Genomic DNA, 14,092 nt, shown 5'->3' on the forward strand with positions numbered 1-14,092 from the left:
TCCCCTGCCGCTGGGGCTGACCCTGCCAATGGCCACATCCCTGGGGACACAGGGAGGGGGGGACCCGGTCACGCTTCCCGGTTATTTTGGGGAGGATAAATCAGGCGGGCAACAGGTGTGGGGCCACGGCAGCCGCCGCCGCGGGGGTGAGTGACGGTTCAAGGGCAGCGGCGTGGGCAACGTGCAGCTCCGGCACCCCAGCTGTCCCCAGCCCCAGCCTGCTGTCACCCCCCCTTCCAAATCACCATATATTAAATACAGATGATATTACTGGGGAGACGCACGAGAGAAACAGCCCCTGTCAGTGGCTCTCAGTGTACGTACAAGTTTATATACAGAAAAAGGCCAAAAGAGGAGGAAAAAAAAAAAGAGGAAAAAAAAAAAAGAAAAAAAATATAAAGGGGAGGGGGATGAGGCTGGGGGGGCCGGAGCCCCTTCCTCACCCCCGTGCTCCCCACTCTGTACAGGATCCGGCCGCTCGCTATTTACAATGGGGGCATTTTTACAGTGGAGAAGGGGAGCACCGCGCCAGCGATGTCCCCCCCTGGGGGGGAAAGGCACCGGCGGTGCTGTGCGTCTGCGCCCGGCGCCGTGAAGGCACATAGGGGACCTGGGTGTCCCCAAGAGGACCCAGGCATCTGAGGGGGGACTGAAATGTCCCCGGGGGGGGGGCAGGTCAGGGGCTGGTGGCAGCCCCTCCACCCGGGGGCTCAGAAGGGCAGTGTGTCCATGAAGATCTTGTCGACGATGGGCGGTGGTGGCACCAGGTCCTCCAGTTTCAGGTAGAAGATGCGCTGGAGGCCCTGGGTGCAGAGGCTGCGCAGCTCGGGCAGTTTGCCCAGCAGCTTGGAGAGGCAGCCGGGACGGCCCTGCTCGGCCCCGGCGGCCGCCACATGGTCCTTCAGGCAGCCCACAATGCGGTTCTGCAACTCCTCCACCCGCTTCGGCTCCTTCAGCCCATGGCGGTCTGGGGAACACACACACACATGCAGAGGCGTGAGGCCAGGGTGATGGCCGCAGGGTGGGGAAGGGGACAGAGGCAGGGAAGGACCGGGCAGAGGGTCTCACCTGTGATGATGACAAGGGCGGCGAGGCAGGAGAAGGAGGGGACATCGACGTTCATGCGGTGCAGGCTCTGGGAGAACTCGAGGATGGCATCGATCCACTCGCCGAAGCCCCGCACGCACTGCAGGCGGTGCAGCACCACTCCGTTGCAGAAGATGAGTTTCCCTTCCTCCGGCTTGGAGCTGCGGGTACAACCACACGTCACCCCAAACTGCACAGCCCCAGGCTCCCCGCTGCACAGCACCGTGCCGGGTCTTACCGATACGCCAGGCGCAGGATGAAGAGCTCGAGGAAGGCTGACTCCAGCAGCAGGTCCTGGTCCTCCTTGGGCAGCTCAGCAAAGCCCTGGATCTTCTCAGCCCACTTGCGGATGACGTCCATGGAGCCAGTGAGCAGGTCGTAAAACTGCTGCACGTCCACCGAGTCCTCCTTCTCGAACTGGCACGGCACCGATTCCTGGAACTGCCAGGGGAACGGGGTCAGGATCCGGCTTCGGCACAGGCCCGAGGAGGGCGCAGGATGGTACCGGTCCTACCTTGGAGTAGTCGAGCTTGGTGGCACTGGGGATGGAGTCGATGTGCGCCCGCACCAGGGAAGTGATGAGACTGACGGGGGACGCATCTGGTGGCTGCTTGGGCTTGGAGGGCAGCCGGCCCCGCCGCCCCTTCAGGCTGTCGGTCCGGACCACTGCGGTGAGGGACGTGCAATGAGCGTGTGTGTCCTCAGCGCAGCCAGGTGGGCTGCAGAGTGGGGCCTCCCCACTCCTGCTGGGACCCCCCCCATGCCAGGACGGGACCCCAGTACCTTCTTTGACCATGCCGACGGCCAGGCACTTCTGGAAGCGGCAGAACTGGCAGCGGTTCCTCCGCCGCTTATCCACGGGGCAGTCCTTGTTGGCCAGGCAGATGTACTTGGCGTTCTTCTGCACCGTGCGCTGCGGACGGGGAAGGAGTGGCCCAAGCTCAGCCCGGGGCACTAAGCCACCGAACAAAAGCCCTTCTGTCCTCCCCCGTCTCCCGCTCCAACCCGGCATCCGGCTCCGCGTCCGTGGGGAGGGCTCCCGGGGCTGCGCTCCCTGCCCTGCTCTTCCCCAGGGTGACCCTCAGCATCCTCCCGCTGCTGCAAAGCACTGTGGGAACATCCCGACAGTGGATCGGGGCGGGGGTGGTGGTGGTCCCTTACCTTGAAGAAGCCCTTGCAGCCCTCGCAGGTGCGCACGCCGTAGTGCTGGCAGGAGGCGTTGTCCCCGCAGACGGCGCAGCGACCCTCGCCCGCCCCGGGGCTGCGGGCCTTGGTGGGGGCCAGCGCCGGCCCCTCCAGCAGCGGCGAGGCGGGGGCCAGGGGCAGCCCGGCAAAGCCCCCGGGGGAGCCCTGGGCCAGGGCAAAGGCGTCCGTGTCCAGCAGCCGTGGGTCCAGGCGGGGCGAGGGGCCCGGTTGCCCCTTCAGGGTCCCGGGGGACCCGCCAGGGCTGGGTGCCGGGGGGCCGAAGGTGAAGAAGGGGGGCTGCGACCCACCGCCCTTGGCCGGCTCAGCCCAGGGCCGCCCGCCATCGTAGTTCGGTGGGGGCGAGTACGCCCCAAATGAGCCCTCCCAGCCCGGAGCTTGGGGCGGTTGGAAGCCCGGCGTGGCGGGCGAGGGGACGGAGCAGGGGCTGCCATAACAGTCCGAGCCGCTGGAGGAGAGGGTCTCATCTGGCTGCCCGCCAAAGGCACCGGGGTAGCAGCCGTACACCTGGAAGTCCTCCAGCTTGAAGGCAGCGGCGGCGGTGGGCTGGCTGCCGGCCGGCAGCTGGTAGAGGAAGGCGTCGAACTCGCCGGCGTAGCCCTCCATGAAGGTGCTGAAGCTGGGCAGGGCAGGGGCGGCTGCCAGGTCTGCTCCGGCCACCTCCATGGGGAAACGGCCACCGTCGGGGCTCAGCAACTCTGTCGGGCAGCGTTCGCAGGGGCCGGCGCCCGCCGTGCCGTACTGTGCCTGGATGCAGGGCATCTCTGTGGGGAGAGCAGGGCGTCAGCGGGGACCCCACCGTCGTCCCTGCCCCCCCCGTGGCCCCTCCATCCCGGGCAGAGGATGGAGACGGGGTCAGAACCACGGGGGCTTCCCCAGGATCCCCCTCGTGCTGGAGCCAGACCCTCCGAGCCCCTGGCTGCCCGGTGGTGGCCACCGCCGTCCCTGGGAAAGGTCACACCGCAGCCAATGGGCACAAAGGACATTGCCCAAAACGCTGGCTTAGCAAAGCCACCGAAAGGGAAGGGGGGAGGAATGCGGCCGGTGGATTCCCGAGCCCCGGGACTGGCCAGGGAAAGCCGAAGCCTGGGCTGAACCAGGGCTCGAGGGTCTGACTCCCCCCTGCACCCGTTTCAGAGCCCTTTGGAAAAGCAAAACGCAGCCAGACCCGCCGGCTGCGGCGGGAAGAGGAGCCCACCCTGCAGCCCCTCGGCACTGTGGCACAGATCTGGCCCCACGTAAGACGTAACAGGAGTCCTGGGTCCAGCTGAAAGCCAAGCCAGAAGTGACCCTGATGGCAAGACGATAATGTAATTCATCTCACAGACCTTTAAAGGTCACACCGCCCCTGGCCCCCATCCGCCGAAGCCCCGGCATGGCACTGTTGCCAGCTCACCTGCCGGCCCCCGGCTTCCCCCAGCCAAGTCTGAGCAGCTTTTGCTGGTGCCCAGAAAGCCGATACCCATCTGGGGAGCTGGGTTTAAAAATACCCAGCGTGGGTCCAGCCCTGGCACCCACTGGCACCAGCCCCCAGCCCACTCCCGGTGCCCCAGTGGGGTTTGTGTCCATCTGCCAGGGACCAGGGCTGTGCCAGGCTCAGATGGTGGGTTCAGAGGGGATGGTGACCCCCCCAGCTGCCCCCTGTCCCCACATGCAACCAGGGGACACGAGGCCACGCTGGGGACATGGCAGCAGGGGACAGCGGCTCTGCTGGCGGCAGCTTTCCTTGCCTGCATGCAAATCCCGGCTGCAAATTGCTGGCCGGGCTATGCAAAGCCTGGACCCTTCCTGCGGTCCCAGTGTGGGGTTTGCCTGGAAGCAGCAGGCAGCAGCACCCAGTGCGGTTGCCGCTTCCTTATTCATCTGCTTTTGCCCTCACCCGCTCGCTGGTGGCATTTGGGGTCCCCCCTGCCACGAACCCCCCGGGGGAACAGGGCACAAATTCCCGCAGCTGCCCCAGCGCTGCCCACGGCCCGGGCAGTAATTACAGATTCCTCATTTGGGAGTACAGGCAGCTGCCCGTGTCCGGGCCCGGAGGCCAATGCCCGCGTGGGCTGGTGGAAGCCCCTGGCACCGGGCCCTAAACGGGCAAGAGCAGCCGGCAGTGCCGGGGGCGGGTAACGCTGCCCACCTCCCTGCTGGCACCTGCTGCTTTGCCTTGCCAAAATGCAGCCGCTGCCAGGCCTGCCTGGGCAGCGGGTGGGCTTGCCTGCGCTGCGCTGCCTGCAAGGCAACGTCCCGGCTGCTGCCCGCACCTCAATGTCCCCGCTGCTGCCTACGCAGTCCTGCCTACACCGTGCTGCCCGCTCCGGCTCCGTGACCGCTCTTGCTCGGGGCTCCCGGGGGGATGGCCGGTTTGGGGGTGGCTTTGCCCCCCCGCAGCCCCCGGGCTCTCCCTGGCTGCAGTCAGATCCCGTGGGGGGAGTCCCGGGACTGGGGACCAGCCCCGCTCCAGCCCCGTAGCCCAGTATGGCTGGGGACAGCCCCGAGAAACGGCTCCTGGTCCCATACGGCTCCTCCCGGAGCCCGGCGTCGGGTTTTTCCGGGGACCCCCAGGACCGGGACCCCTCGCTCTGCCAGCCCGGCTCTCCCCGGTGCTACCGGGTACCCCCGAGTGCCAGCACCGCCCGGCGCAAACCGCCCGGTCCCTTTCACCGGGACCCTTGACTCCATGCACTTTGCAAGATGCCCACCGGCCTGAGCCCCCGGTGCTACGGGGGCATCCGACCCGGTTCCCTCCGCTGCCGCCGGGACGCCCCGATCCCGCTCCCCTCCCCGGTGCCGCCGGGACGCCCCGATCCCGCTCCCCTCCCCGGTGCCGCCGGGACGCCCCGATCCCGGCTCCCCTCCCCGGTGCCGCCGGGACGCCCCGACCCCATGCACTATGCAGAACATCCGCCGCGACTCACCTCCGGTACCACCGGTTCTCCCCGGTGCCACCGGGGACTCCCGACCCGGCTCCCCCACGGTGCCGCCCGTGACACCCTACTCCACACCCTTTGCAGTACGCCCACCGCTCTGAGCCCCCGGTACCACCGGGACACCCAACACCCTTACACCTCCCGGTGCGCGCAACCCCACTAATCCCCGGTACCCCCGGGACATCCCGCGTCCCGGTGCCCCCCCCCCCACCCGCTAGCCTCCCGTACCCGGGTACCGGCGCGGCGGTGCCTCCGGTTCCCGCTCCGGTTCCCGCTCCGGTTCCCGCCGCCGCCGCCGCCGCCGCCGCTGCGCGGGCTCCGCCGGGCTCCGGCCCCGCCACTACTTTCTCTTAAGCGCTCGGTGACGCGCGGGGCGGCGCGCGGGCCCGTGACGCACGGCGGCGCCGTAGAAGGCGCGGGGGGGGGCGGTTCCGGCGGGGGCGCGGCCGTGACGCACGCGGGGTTCCATTGACGCAACCGCGGCGCCCGCGCTAAAAATACCCCCTCGGCCCCGGCTAAAAATAGCGCGGGCGCCCCCCGCACCTCCCCCTCCCCCCCATTCTCCCCTCCCCGGGGCTCCCGGGGCCGCCGGCGGGGGAAGGGGGGGGGCACACGGGACGCGGGATGTCCCGGGGGTACGGGGATGTACAGGGGGGAGGGAGGCCCCGATGTTGGCACCGGGACGGGCAGAGGCGGCAGCAGGACCCGGGGCCCTCCCGGGGTCGGTATATCCCCGGTGCCCCCCCGTTCTCGGTGCCCCTTCGGTGCCGGTATCTCCGGGGTCGGTATCCCCGGTGCTGGCATCCCCCGGTGCCTCCATCCCCAGGACCCCCTTGGCGCCGGTATCTCCGGTGCCTCCATCCCCGGGACCCCCTTGGTGCCGGTATCTCTGGTGGCCCCATCCCCGGGACCCCCTTGGTGCCGGCATCTCTGGTGCCGGTATCTCCGGTGCCTCCATCCCCGGGACCCCCTTGGCGCCGGTATCTCCCGCACCTCCATCCCCGGCACCCACTTGGTGCCGGTATCTCTGGTGCTGGTATCTCCGGTGCCCCCATCCCCGGTGCCTCCATCCCCAGGACCCCCTTGGCGCCGGCATCTCTGGTGCCGGTATCTCCGGTGCCCCCAACCCCGGTACCCCCTTGGTGCCGGTATCTCCGGTGCCCCCATCCCCGGGACCCCCTTGGTGCCGGTATCCCATCCCCGGTACCGGTATCTCCGGTGCCCTCTCAAGTGCTGCCATCCCCGGAGCCCCCATCCCCGGTGCTCTCCCGTATCCCCGGTGCCGGTACCCCCGGTCTCCTCCCCGGGTGCAGGGGACACGCGGGGTCCCACCGGGGATGGGTGGGGGCTGCCACCCCCCCGCCCCCAGTGGGACCCATCGTTTCCCCCCTCCCCCCGCGCCCGGTCCCGGCGGGGAGACCCTGGCCGGGGCGATGGAAAGAACGGCGGCTGCTGGCGGGCGCCCAGCGCCGGGAACACCGCCCGCGGGCTGGAAAGATGAGCTCAGCCCGTGCGGGGCCGGGCCGGGCCGGCGGGAGGGCGAGGGATGGGTGGGGAAGGGTCCCGGTACTCTCCGGTACCCCCCCGTACCCCCTCCCGGTACCTCCCCGGTACCCCCGTCGGTACCACTCCGGTACCCCCTCCCCGGTACCCCCCGGTACCACTCCGGTACCCCCCGGTACCCCCTCCCCGGTACTCTCCAGTACCCCCCCCGGTACCCCCGCCGGTACCCGCTTCCAGGGGCAAACCGGGGGTCTTAGGGGACCCAGCCCGCCGTGCCCGGTGGTCCCCCCCAAGCTGCCATCCCCGTTAATGCCACCAGCAATGCCAGCCTTCGGCAACGTCCCCCCCGTTAGTGCCCCCCCCGGCCCCGCGAGGGGGGAAGCCCGACACCGGAGGGGACCGGGGGGCTGCGGCACCGGGGGTCCGGGGGTAACGGGCCGGGACCGGGAGCCGTCACCGCCTCCTCCCGCCGCCCGTTACCTCGCCCCGGTCCCGGCTGCCGCCGCCGCCGCCGCCGCCGCCGCGAGGCCCCGCTCGCCGGCCGTCCCAGGCGGGGGCCCCGTGACGTCACACCTGGCCGCTGACGTCCCCGGGATCCCGCGGCATCACCGGGGCCGCCTCCGCGGGGGATCCCCCGGGCTCGACCGGGACCTACGGGGGTCCCCGCACACCGCGAGAGGTGCTGTCGGTACCGGGGCTCGGCCCGGGGCAAACCGGGGCGGGGGAGGGGGTATAGCCGGTGTTAGCCCGGGGGTACGGCCAGGAGCCCCGGGGGAAGGGTCAGGTTGCGGGTCCCGGAGCCGATGGGTGTCCCAAAGCCACTGGGGTCACAGAGAGTGGCTGGTGACAGCCCCCTTGCCCCCCTCGCTCGGTGACCGAGCCGGTGACGGTGCTGCCGGCGGCAGAAGGGTGACACCGGCAGCCCCCGCACCCGGGATTAGCTGTACCCCGGGAGAGGCCGCGGGGCCCAGGCTGGCGCCGGGGGAGGAAACCGAAGCCCGGTCACCGCTGCAAGGCCACGGGGGTGTGCGGGGGGGAGTCCCGGCTCACACCGGCCCTGGTGTGCCGGATCCACCCCAACACCCTGGTGAGGACATGGGGACACGGTGGCCACCAGCCAGCTCTTCCCGTTGCCCCCAGGACCCGTGTGGTTGGGGCTGGGTGGGTGTCAGGGGATCGCAGGGTGCCCACGGGCTGGGTGGGCGTCACGGGATCGCAGGGTGCCCGTGGGCTGGGTGGGTGTCAGGGGACTGCAGGGTGCCCACGGGCTGGGTGGGCATCATGGGATCGCAGGGTGCCCATGGGCTGGGTGGGTGTCAGGGGATTGCAGGGTGCCCATGGGCCAGGCGGTGATTGCAGGGTGCCCACGGGCCGGTGCTGGCTCCCTGCCCTGGACCTATATTTGTCGGTAATGACAGGCTGCTCCCGGGCGTTCCCGGGGCCGTACCCCGCAGCCTCAGCCCCACCGGCACTGCCCGGCTCAGCCGGTGCCATGCGTGACCCCGGTGTCCAGCCGGTGCCTGCCCAGCCCCGGGCACACGCAGCTTCAGCTCCGGGCTAAAAAAAGCTCCGTGTGGGGTGGCAGCTGCCGCGGTGGCGGGGGGGGTCCCGTGACGGGGACGGGGTGCCCCGATCCTGGCAGCGTGCGGGCGGGTGCTGTGAGCCGGGGCTGCGAGCGTGGCCCCGTGAGCCAGACCATAAATGTCCAAGCACGGAGCCGTGCTGGAACGGGGACAAGGCAGGAGAGCGGTGGGGAACCGGCCGGGGCCCCACGCACACGCGCAGGCACGCGACACACACGTGTGCACACGCAGCCCTGCAGCATGCACACACATGCAGCTCTGTAGCACGCACACGTGCAACACTCGTGTGCGCACGCAGCCCTGCAGCACACGCCCAGCACACGTACACCCACGGCCCTGTGATTCTCATCCCCAAAATCTCCGGCAGACCCCCCTGGGGTCTGGGGGGGGGGGACACCTGACCCATGGCCAGACACCCTGGGCCCTGGCTGTGGGGTGCAGGAGCTCAGAGGTGGGGGTCCCCAGAGCTCCCCAAACACGCAATGGCCCGGCCAGGGACAGTCACAAGCCAGTGGGGAAACTGAGGCACAGAGCCTGTGGCAGAGGGCTGGGGGCTCTCGGCGCTCACATAGAGCGTTCGTACAAGGCCACCCCCGTGCAAGGGAATCCTCGTGCAAGGCCACCCCTGTGCACCCGTGGGTGCTTGCTGCAGCAGCTGGCGGGGGGGCTTTGTCATCCCCCCCCAAGGCCTTTGGATGCTGCTTCAGTGGGACTGAGGGCCAACGGGGCAGGGAGTGGGAGGGGGGACGGGACACTAGTGCCCATCCTCCTCCCCGTGGGCACCCCGGCCCCCGGCAGCCGGAAGGTCTCGGGTGGGACCCGCTTCCCGCCGGCTGCTGGAGGAAGCTGGGCAGGAAAAGCCTGGCTGGGGCCCCGCAGCACCGGGACACGGCCCATGGCACCGGGGGGCTGTGGCGGGTGGGGGGACACGGGTGTCCCCAGGAGCCCACGCGAGGTCCGAGGTGACGTCGGTCACCCCAAGGCCTTCCTGCCTGGAGTCCAGCCGGCAGGCGGGAGGGCAAAGGGGGAAAGCACGGGGGCCGAGGGGGGCTGCAGCCCAGTGGGCTCCCCCAGGGGACATGGACCCCCAACCAGCCTGTCACCATCCCCACGGGATCTGTCCCGTCCGCCCCCCAGTCACAGCCACACGCCGCTGCAAAAAGTCTCTGTATTGGTGAGCGCCGAGCGCGCCGGCGCGGTACAAAAGCCCCCAGGGTGGCGGGGAGGCAGGACCCCTGTGGCCCCCCGAGCTGGGGGGCAACGCAGGGCCCCCCGCCATGCCCCCCAGTAAGGAGGGCACTGATTCCTGAGATGAGCGGTGGCTTCGCGAGCTGCCTTGGGGAGGGTCCCCGCGTGTCCGTCCCTCAGTGCCGTGACCCCCACGGCCTGGGGGGGCCAAGCCGGGACCCCCGGGGCTGACCCCGAGTTCCTTCCAGCAGCCCCCGGGGAGGGGGGCACGCAGCCCCTTGTAATAAATAAATAAATAGGCCTGGGCAGGGGGGCCAGCGGTGCCCCCCCGGCTAGAGGTGGCTCTCCTCTTCCTCCAACGCCCGGTTCAGTCCCGGGATGAACTTGAGCAGCCGCTGGCGAAAACTGCTGTGCCGGCCCTTGCGGGGGGCAGCCGCCCCCTCCCCGGGGTCCCCAGCCCTGGCCCACAGCCGCCCCGCGACCCCCGGTCCCCCCCCACACTTGAGGCTGGCGCTACGGGCCAGGGTCGGCCGGGGGCGGGGGAGGGGGGGCGCAGGACCCCCGCTGTCCCCATCCTTGTCTCTATCCTTGTCCCCATCCAACGAGTCGGCGGAGGCGAAGAGGCAGGTTTGGTAGAGGGAATCATCGCTGCCGCAGGCGCTGGCGTGGGGGGAGCCGCCGGGGAGCCCCCCCTCACCCTGAAGGCACCAGCGGATCGACTCCAGCGTGTCGTAGATGCTGGGGTCCTTGGCCACCACGCCTAATGGGGGACATGGGGTTGGGGGGTCAGGGGAGGACTGGGGGGTGCCCCACAGCCAACCCCCCCTCCCCCCGGCCCCCACTCACCCCGCACCAGCCGCTGCTCCTGCACCATCAGTGAGCGGTATTCCCCCCACTTCTCGTAAAGTGTTTGCTGCAGGGAAGCGGAGGGGGATGAAGACCCCATGGGGGGTCCCCAGCTCCCCAATGACCCCCCCCAGCTCCACACTGACCCCCTCTATCTCGCTTCCCCCCTCACCTTCAGGTACTGCAGCCGGGCCTCCAGTTCAGCCCTCCGGATGGACGTCCCGTAGAGCGTGTCAAGGCTGGGGAGCAGCAGTTGTCAGTGCGGGGGACTGGGGGCCACCCCACGACCCCCCCACCCACCCCCCACCTCAAGCTCACCGGAGCATGTTGCCTGAACTCTTGATGATCTCCACGATCTCGCGGTGCCGGACGCCCTCCACGTTGAGCCCGTTCACCCCTGTGATCGTGTCCCCTAGAGCCGGGGGGGGACGGGCTCAGGGATGCCGGTCCCCACTGCTGGGGTCCCCCCGGCCCCCCCGGGGATGCGCTCACCGGCCTTGAGTCCTGCCGCCTCGGCCGGGCTCCCGCTGTGCACCCGGCACACGAAGGTGAACATCTCCACGCTTTTCCTGTCCTGGTGGTGCAGCCCGTAGGTCTGAAACGGGGGGGCTGGTGAGGGCACAGGGACCCCCCCAACCCCGGGGTGTCCCCCGAACCCCCCACAGAACAGCCATGAGGCAGCAATTACGGCATTTAATTGCTGCCAGGCAATGCGGGGCAGCATCCTGGTCCTAGGGGGGTGTTTCACCCCTGATGGCTGCACCCTAAGCAGGGGCCCCCCTGGCCGCCCCCGCCGTCACGGCCAGGGGAAGCTTCAGTAACCAGGCAGCTCCGTCACCGCTAAAAATAAACCCTGGCTCAGAGACAATTTAAAAATACCCTCGATGCAAAGCAAGGTGCAGGCTGGAAGGGTGGGGAGTGCAGCATGGCATGGCATGGCATGGCATGGCACGGCATGGCATAGCACAGCTCAGCATGGCACCCACCTGGATTTCAAAGCCAAAGGTCTCTTCTGCCTTCTTCTCCAGTGTCACCACCTTCCTGGGGGACATGGGGATCAGGGATGAGGCAGAGGCCCTGGCACCCCCCAAACAGACTCGCCCGCCGAGACCTTGGCACTTCTCTAATGGAATACTACTTTGGGGTTTGGGTTTTCTCTGTGCTGGGCAGGATCCCAAGGACAGGACCCCCCTTCCCAGCATGGGAGCCCCCCAGGTTGGCCTTGAGCCCTGCAGCCTGTCCCATGGGTGCTGGGCAGGGTCCCCGTGGGGTTTGGGGGTGTCAGGCCCCCCGAGGGAGCTGTGACCCCATCGCTGCTCTCACCTGCCCCAGGTTTCCCCATAAAATCACCCCCATTTCCAGGCCCCGTGGGGTGTCCAGAACAGACCCCAGCCCCACTCCTGCGTGTCCCCCCCATCAGCAGGGCCCAGACCCCTGTCCCTACCTGTGCTCCTCCGGGGACTGGCTTGGGGACGCCCACCTGAACCCTGCGCCCTGCGGCAGAGGGAGAGCCATCAGCGGGGGACACCGTCCTGGGGCACGTCCCCCCACCACCCCATCCAGGGACAGCCGAAATGGGGTGTCCCATCAGGACAGCACCAAACCCCCAGGGAGCATCGTGCCAAGCCGGCACCGAATCAGCACCCGGGTGCACCCACCGCCTTGCAGGCCCCCCCCCCGGCCGGCTGGGCATAACAAGGCTTTTATCGGTGCTCAAAGCCACCCTCACATCTGCTCCACGCTCACCCCGCGCTTTGACGTCAGTCTGTGCCGCACCCCACCCCACGCCACGCTCCGGGGGGGGCCCCGGGCACAGAGGGGCCCTGTTGTGGTCACAAAGTCGTTTTTTTTCATGCAAAATTCCCCCCCCTCCCCGGCGCAGACAATGTCTCTGTTGTGGAGGGCACAGAGGCGTGGGCGGGTGGAGGGACCGGCTGGGCACTGCAGGACCCTCGCCGCGGGGCAGGAGGTGACAGGGCTGTCCCCAAATGCCCCTCCGTGGCCGCTGGGTTCCGGCAGCCCCGGCACGGTGCGGCTGGCGTCACCATGAGGTCTGCCTTGAAAGTGGCATGTGGCCCGTCTTGGTGGTGGCTGGATGCCACCAGCTCCCTCTGCTCTGTGCCACGCGGGTGTCACCAGCCCGGTGGCTGGCCGTCCTGAATGCATCCATGGGCATTTAAGTACAAACCCACCAGAATTGGGTGCGCTCGCCATAGGGAAAGTTGCCGCCTGTCATGTCGGGCCCCCACGTCACCCCAGTGACAGGGAGGTGACGCGGGACACCCCAGCCCCCTCGGGGACGTCTCCGGTGGTGGCCTTGGCCGGTGAGTGGGAGCCAGGCCACCGCACGTGACCCGGCCTGCGCCAGCACGACTGCGAGAGCCACTTCTGCTCCGGATGTCAGCTCCGCTCTCGCTTCCCCCCGACGCTCAGGAAGCGCCGCGGGGCCAGGGGGAGCGTCGGGGTGGTGACAGCCCCGGCGCTGCCGGAGAGGGGCTTTCCCAGGGGGTGCAGTGGCAAATGGTCCTGCGTCCCACCAAGCCAGGCCCTGGGGGTACCTTGTGCCCCGTTCCCGTGCCCTCCCTGCGGGGCAGAGCTCGGGGACCACGGGGACATGACTGTCGCGGTGACATGGCCACGTACACTCTGTCCCTGTGCCCTAAAGGTTGCAGGGCAGGACGTGAGGAGGAACTGAGACAGCATGTGGGGCTTGAGGGGGAAGCTGGGGTGGGGGCACAGGGAAGATACTGGGGCAGGACATGGGGAGGAACTGGGACAGGATGTGATGCTTAGGGGGACAACACTGGAGTGGGATGGGAACACTGGGAAGATGCTGGGGCAGGACAAGAGGCTGGGGGGGAGTCACCGGGGCAGGACCTGGACACCAGGGCAGGATGGAGACACGGGGAGGGACACGGGGACGACACCGGTGCAGGACAAGAGCCCAGGAGAAGACGCAGAGGCAGCCCTACAGGGTGCAGGCACCAGTGGCCGCACAGGACAGGGACACTCCGCACCCCCGGTCCCCTCCACTCCTCCCCAGCCCATTGCCGGTCCCTACCGACCCCGGTGCACCAAACCGGGGGACACCAGTAAATCTCCCCCCCCCCACACCCTCCCCGCGCCCGGGGCTGCCGGCAGCCCTACCTTTCGCACCCGGGGCAGGGTACCACCGGCGACAGCCAATGCCCGGTAAACCTCGGCGGGACCGGGACGCTCCGGGGCTGCCGCTGCCGCCGCCGCATCCTCCTCCTTCGGCCGGAGCCGCCGCAGCCGCCGCAGGGTCATGGCCGGGCCGCGCCGCTCTGCGCGCCGCTATATCTGCCCTCGGGGGAGGCGGGGCCAGCGCTAGACACGCCCCCTATTTGGGAGGACACACCCCTTTCTATGCATAACCACGCCCCGTTATGCTCTAAACTCCGCCCCCGTTAGGGTAAGCCCCGCCCCGCATCGCCCCAGCCCGGTCTCAGGTCTTGTGGGTAGGGACCCCCGTGGGGTCCAGCGTGGGGAGCTGGGGATGATGGTGCTGTGGGGCAGTGGGGACCATGGGGAGGCCGGGGGCTTGGGGGGTGCAGGGTGGGATGCTGCGGGGGATGGTTGGGGTCGCACCACGGGGCACCAAGGAGGGGCTGCAGTAGCCCAGGGATCATTTTGGGGACAATAATGGGAGAAATCAGACAGTTTTGCCCGGCGCAGAAGCGATGCCGGGCTTTGCCGCTCCTCCGAGCCGTACCAGAGCCTGACTCTAGCCAAGCATCCGCA

At 69.2% G+C, this 14,092-nt stretch overlaps 2 protein-coding genes across 3 annotated transcripts; both read right to left on the reverse strand.

The window, feature by feature from the left end:
* Window positions 1-309: 309 nt before the first annotated feature.
* NR4A1 (nuclear receptor subfamily 4 group A member 1) lies at window positions 310-5,509 on the reverse strand. Its single transcript, XM_069806180.1, has 7 exons — window positions 5,447-5,509; window positions 2,248-3,053; window positions 1,870-1,999; window positions 1,601-1,752; window positions 1,325-1,527; window positions 1,069-1,247; window positions 310-967 (listed from the first exon to the last, which is right to left on the reverse strand). The coding sequence occupies exons 2-7, from the start codon at window positions 3,049-3,051 to the stop codon at window positions 711-713; spliced, it is 1,725 nt and encodes a 574-aa protein (XP_069662281.1). The 5' UTR covers window positions 3,052-3,053; window positions 5,447-5,509; the 3' UTR covers window positions 310-710.
* A 3,941-nt stretch (window positions 5,510-9,450) lies between these two features.
* TAMALIN (trafficking regulator and scaffold protein tamalin) lies at window positions 9,451-13,636 on the reverse strand. 2 transcript variants are annotated; one of them, XM_069806181.1, is made up of 8 exons: window positions 13,478-13,636; window positions 11,775-11,824; window positions 11,317-11,371; window positions 10,823-10,925; window positions 10,649-10,742; window positions 10,503-10,569; window positions 10,331-10,397; window positions 9,451-10,244 (listed from the first exon to the last, which is right to left on the reverse strand). In XM_069806181.1, the coding sequence occupies exons 1-8, from the start codon at window positions 13,616-13,618 to the stop codon at window positions 9,817-9,819; spliced, it is 1,005 nt and encodes a 334-aa protein (XP_069662282.1). In that variant the 5' UTR covers window positions 13,619-13,636; the 3' UTR covers window positions 9,451-9,816. The 2 variants fall into 2 exon arrangements, with proteins under 2 accessions (XP_069662282.1, XP_069662283.1); XM_069806182.1 differs by lacking the exon at window positions 11,775-11,824 and having other exon boundaries at window positions 13,478-13,635.
* Between the last annotated feature and the right edge of the window lie 456 nt (window positions 13,637-14,092).

This window comes from Haliaeetus albicilla, chromosome 18, assembly GCF_947461875.1.
Source record: "Haliaeetus albicilla chromosome 18, bHalAlb1.1, whole genome shotgun sequence".
NCBI lineage: Eukaryota > Metazoa > Chordata > Aves > Accipitriformes > Accipitridae > Haliaeetus > Haliaeetus albicilla.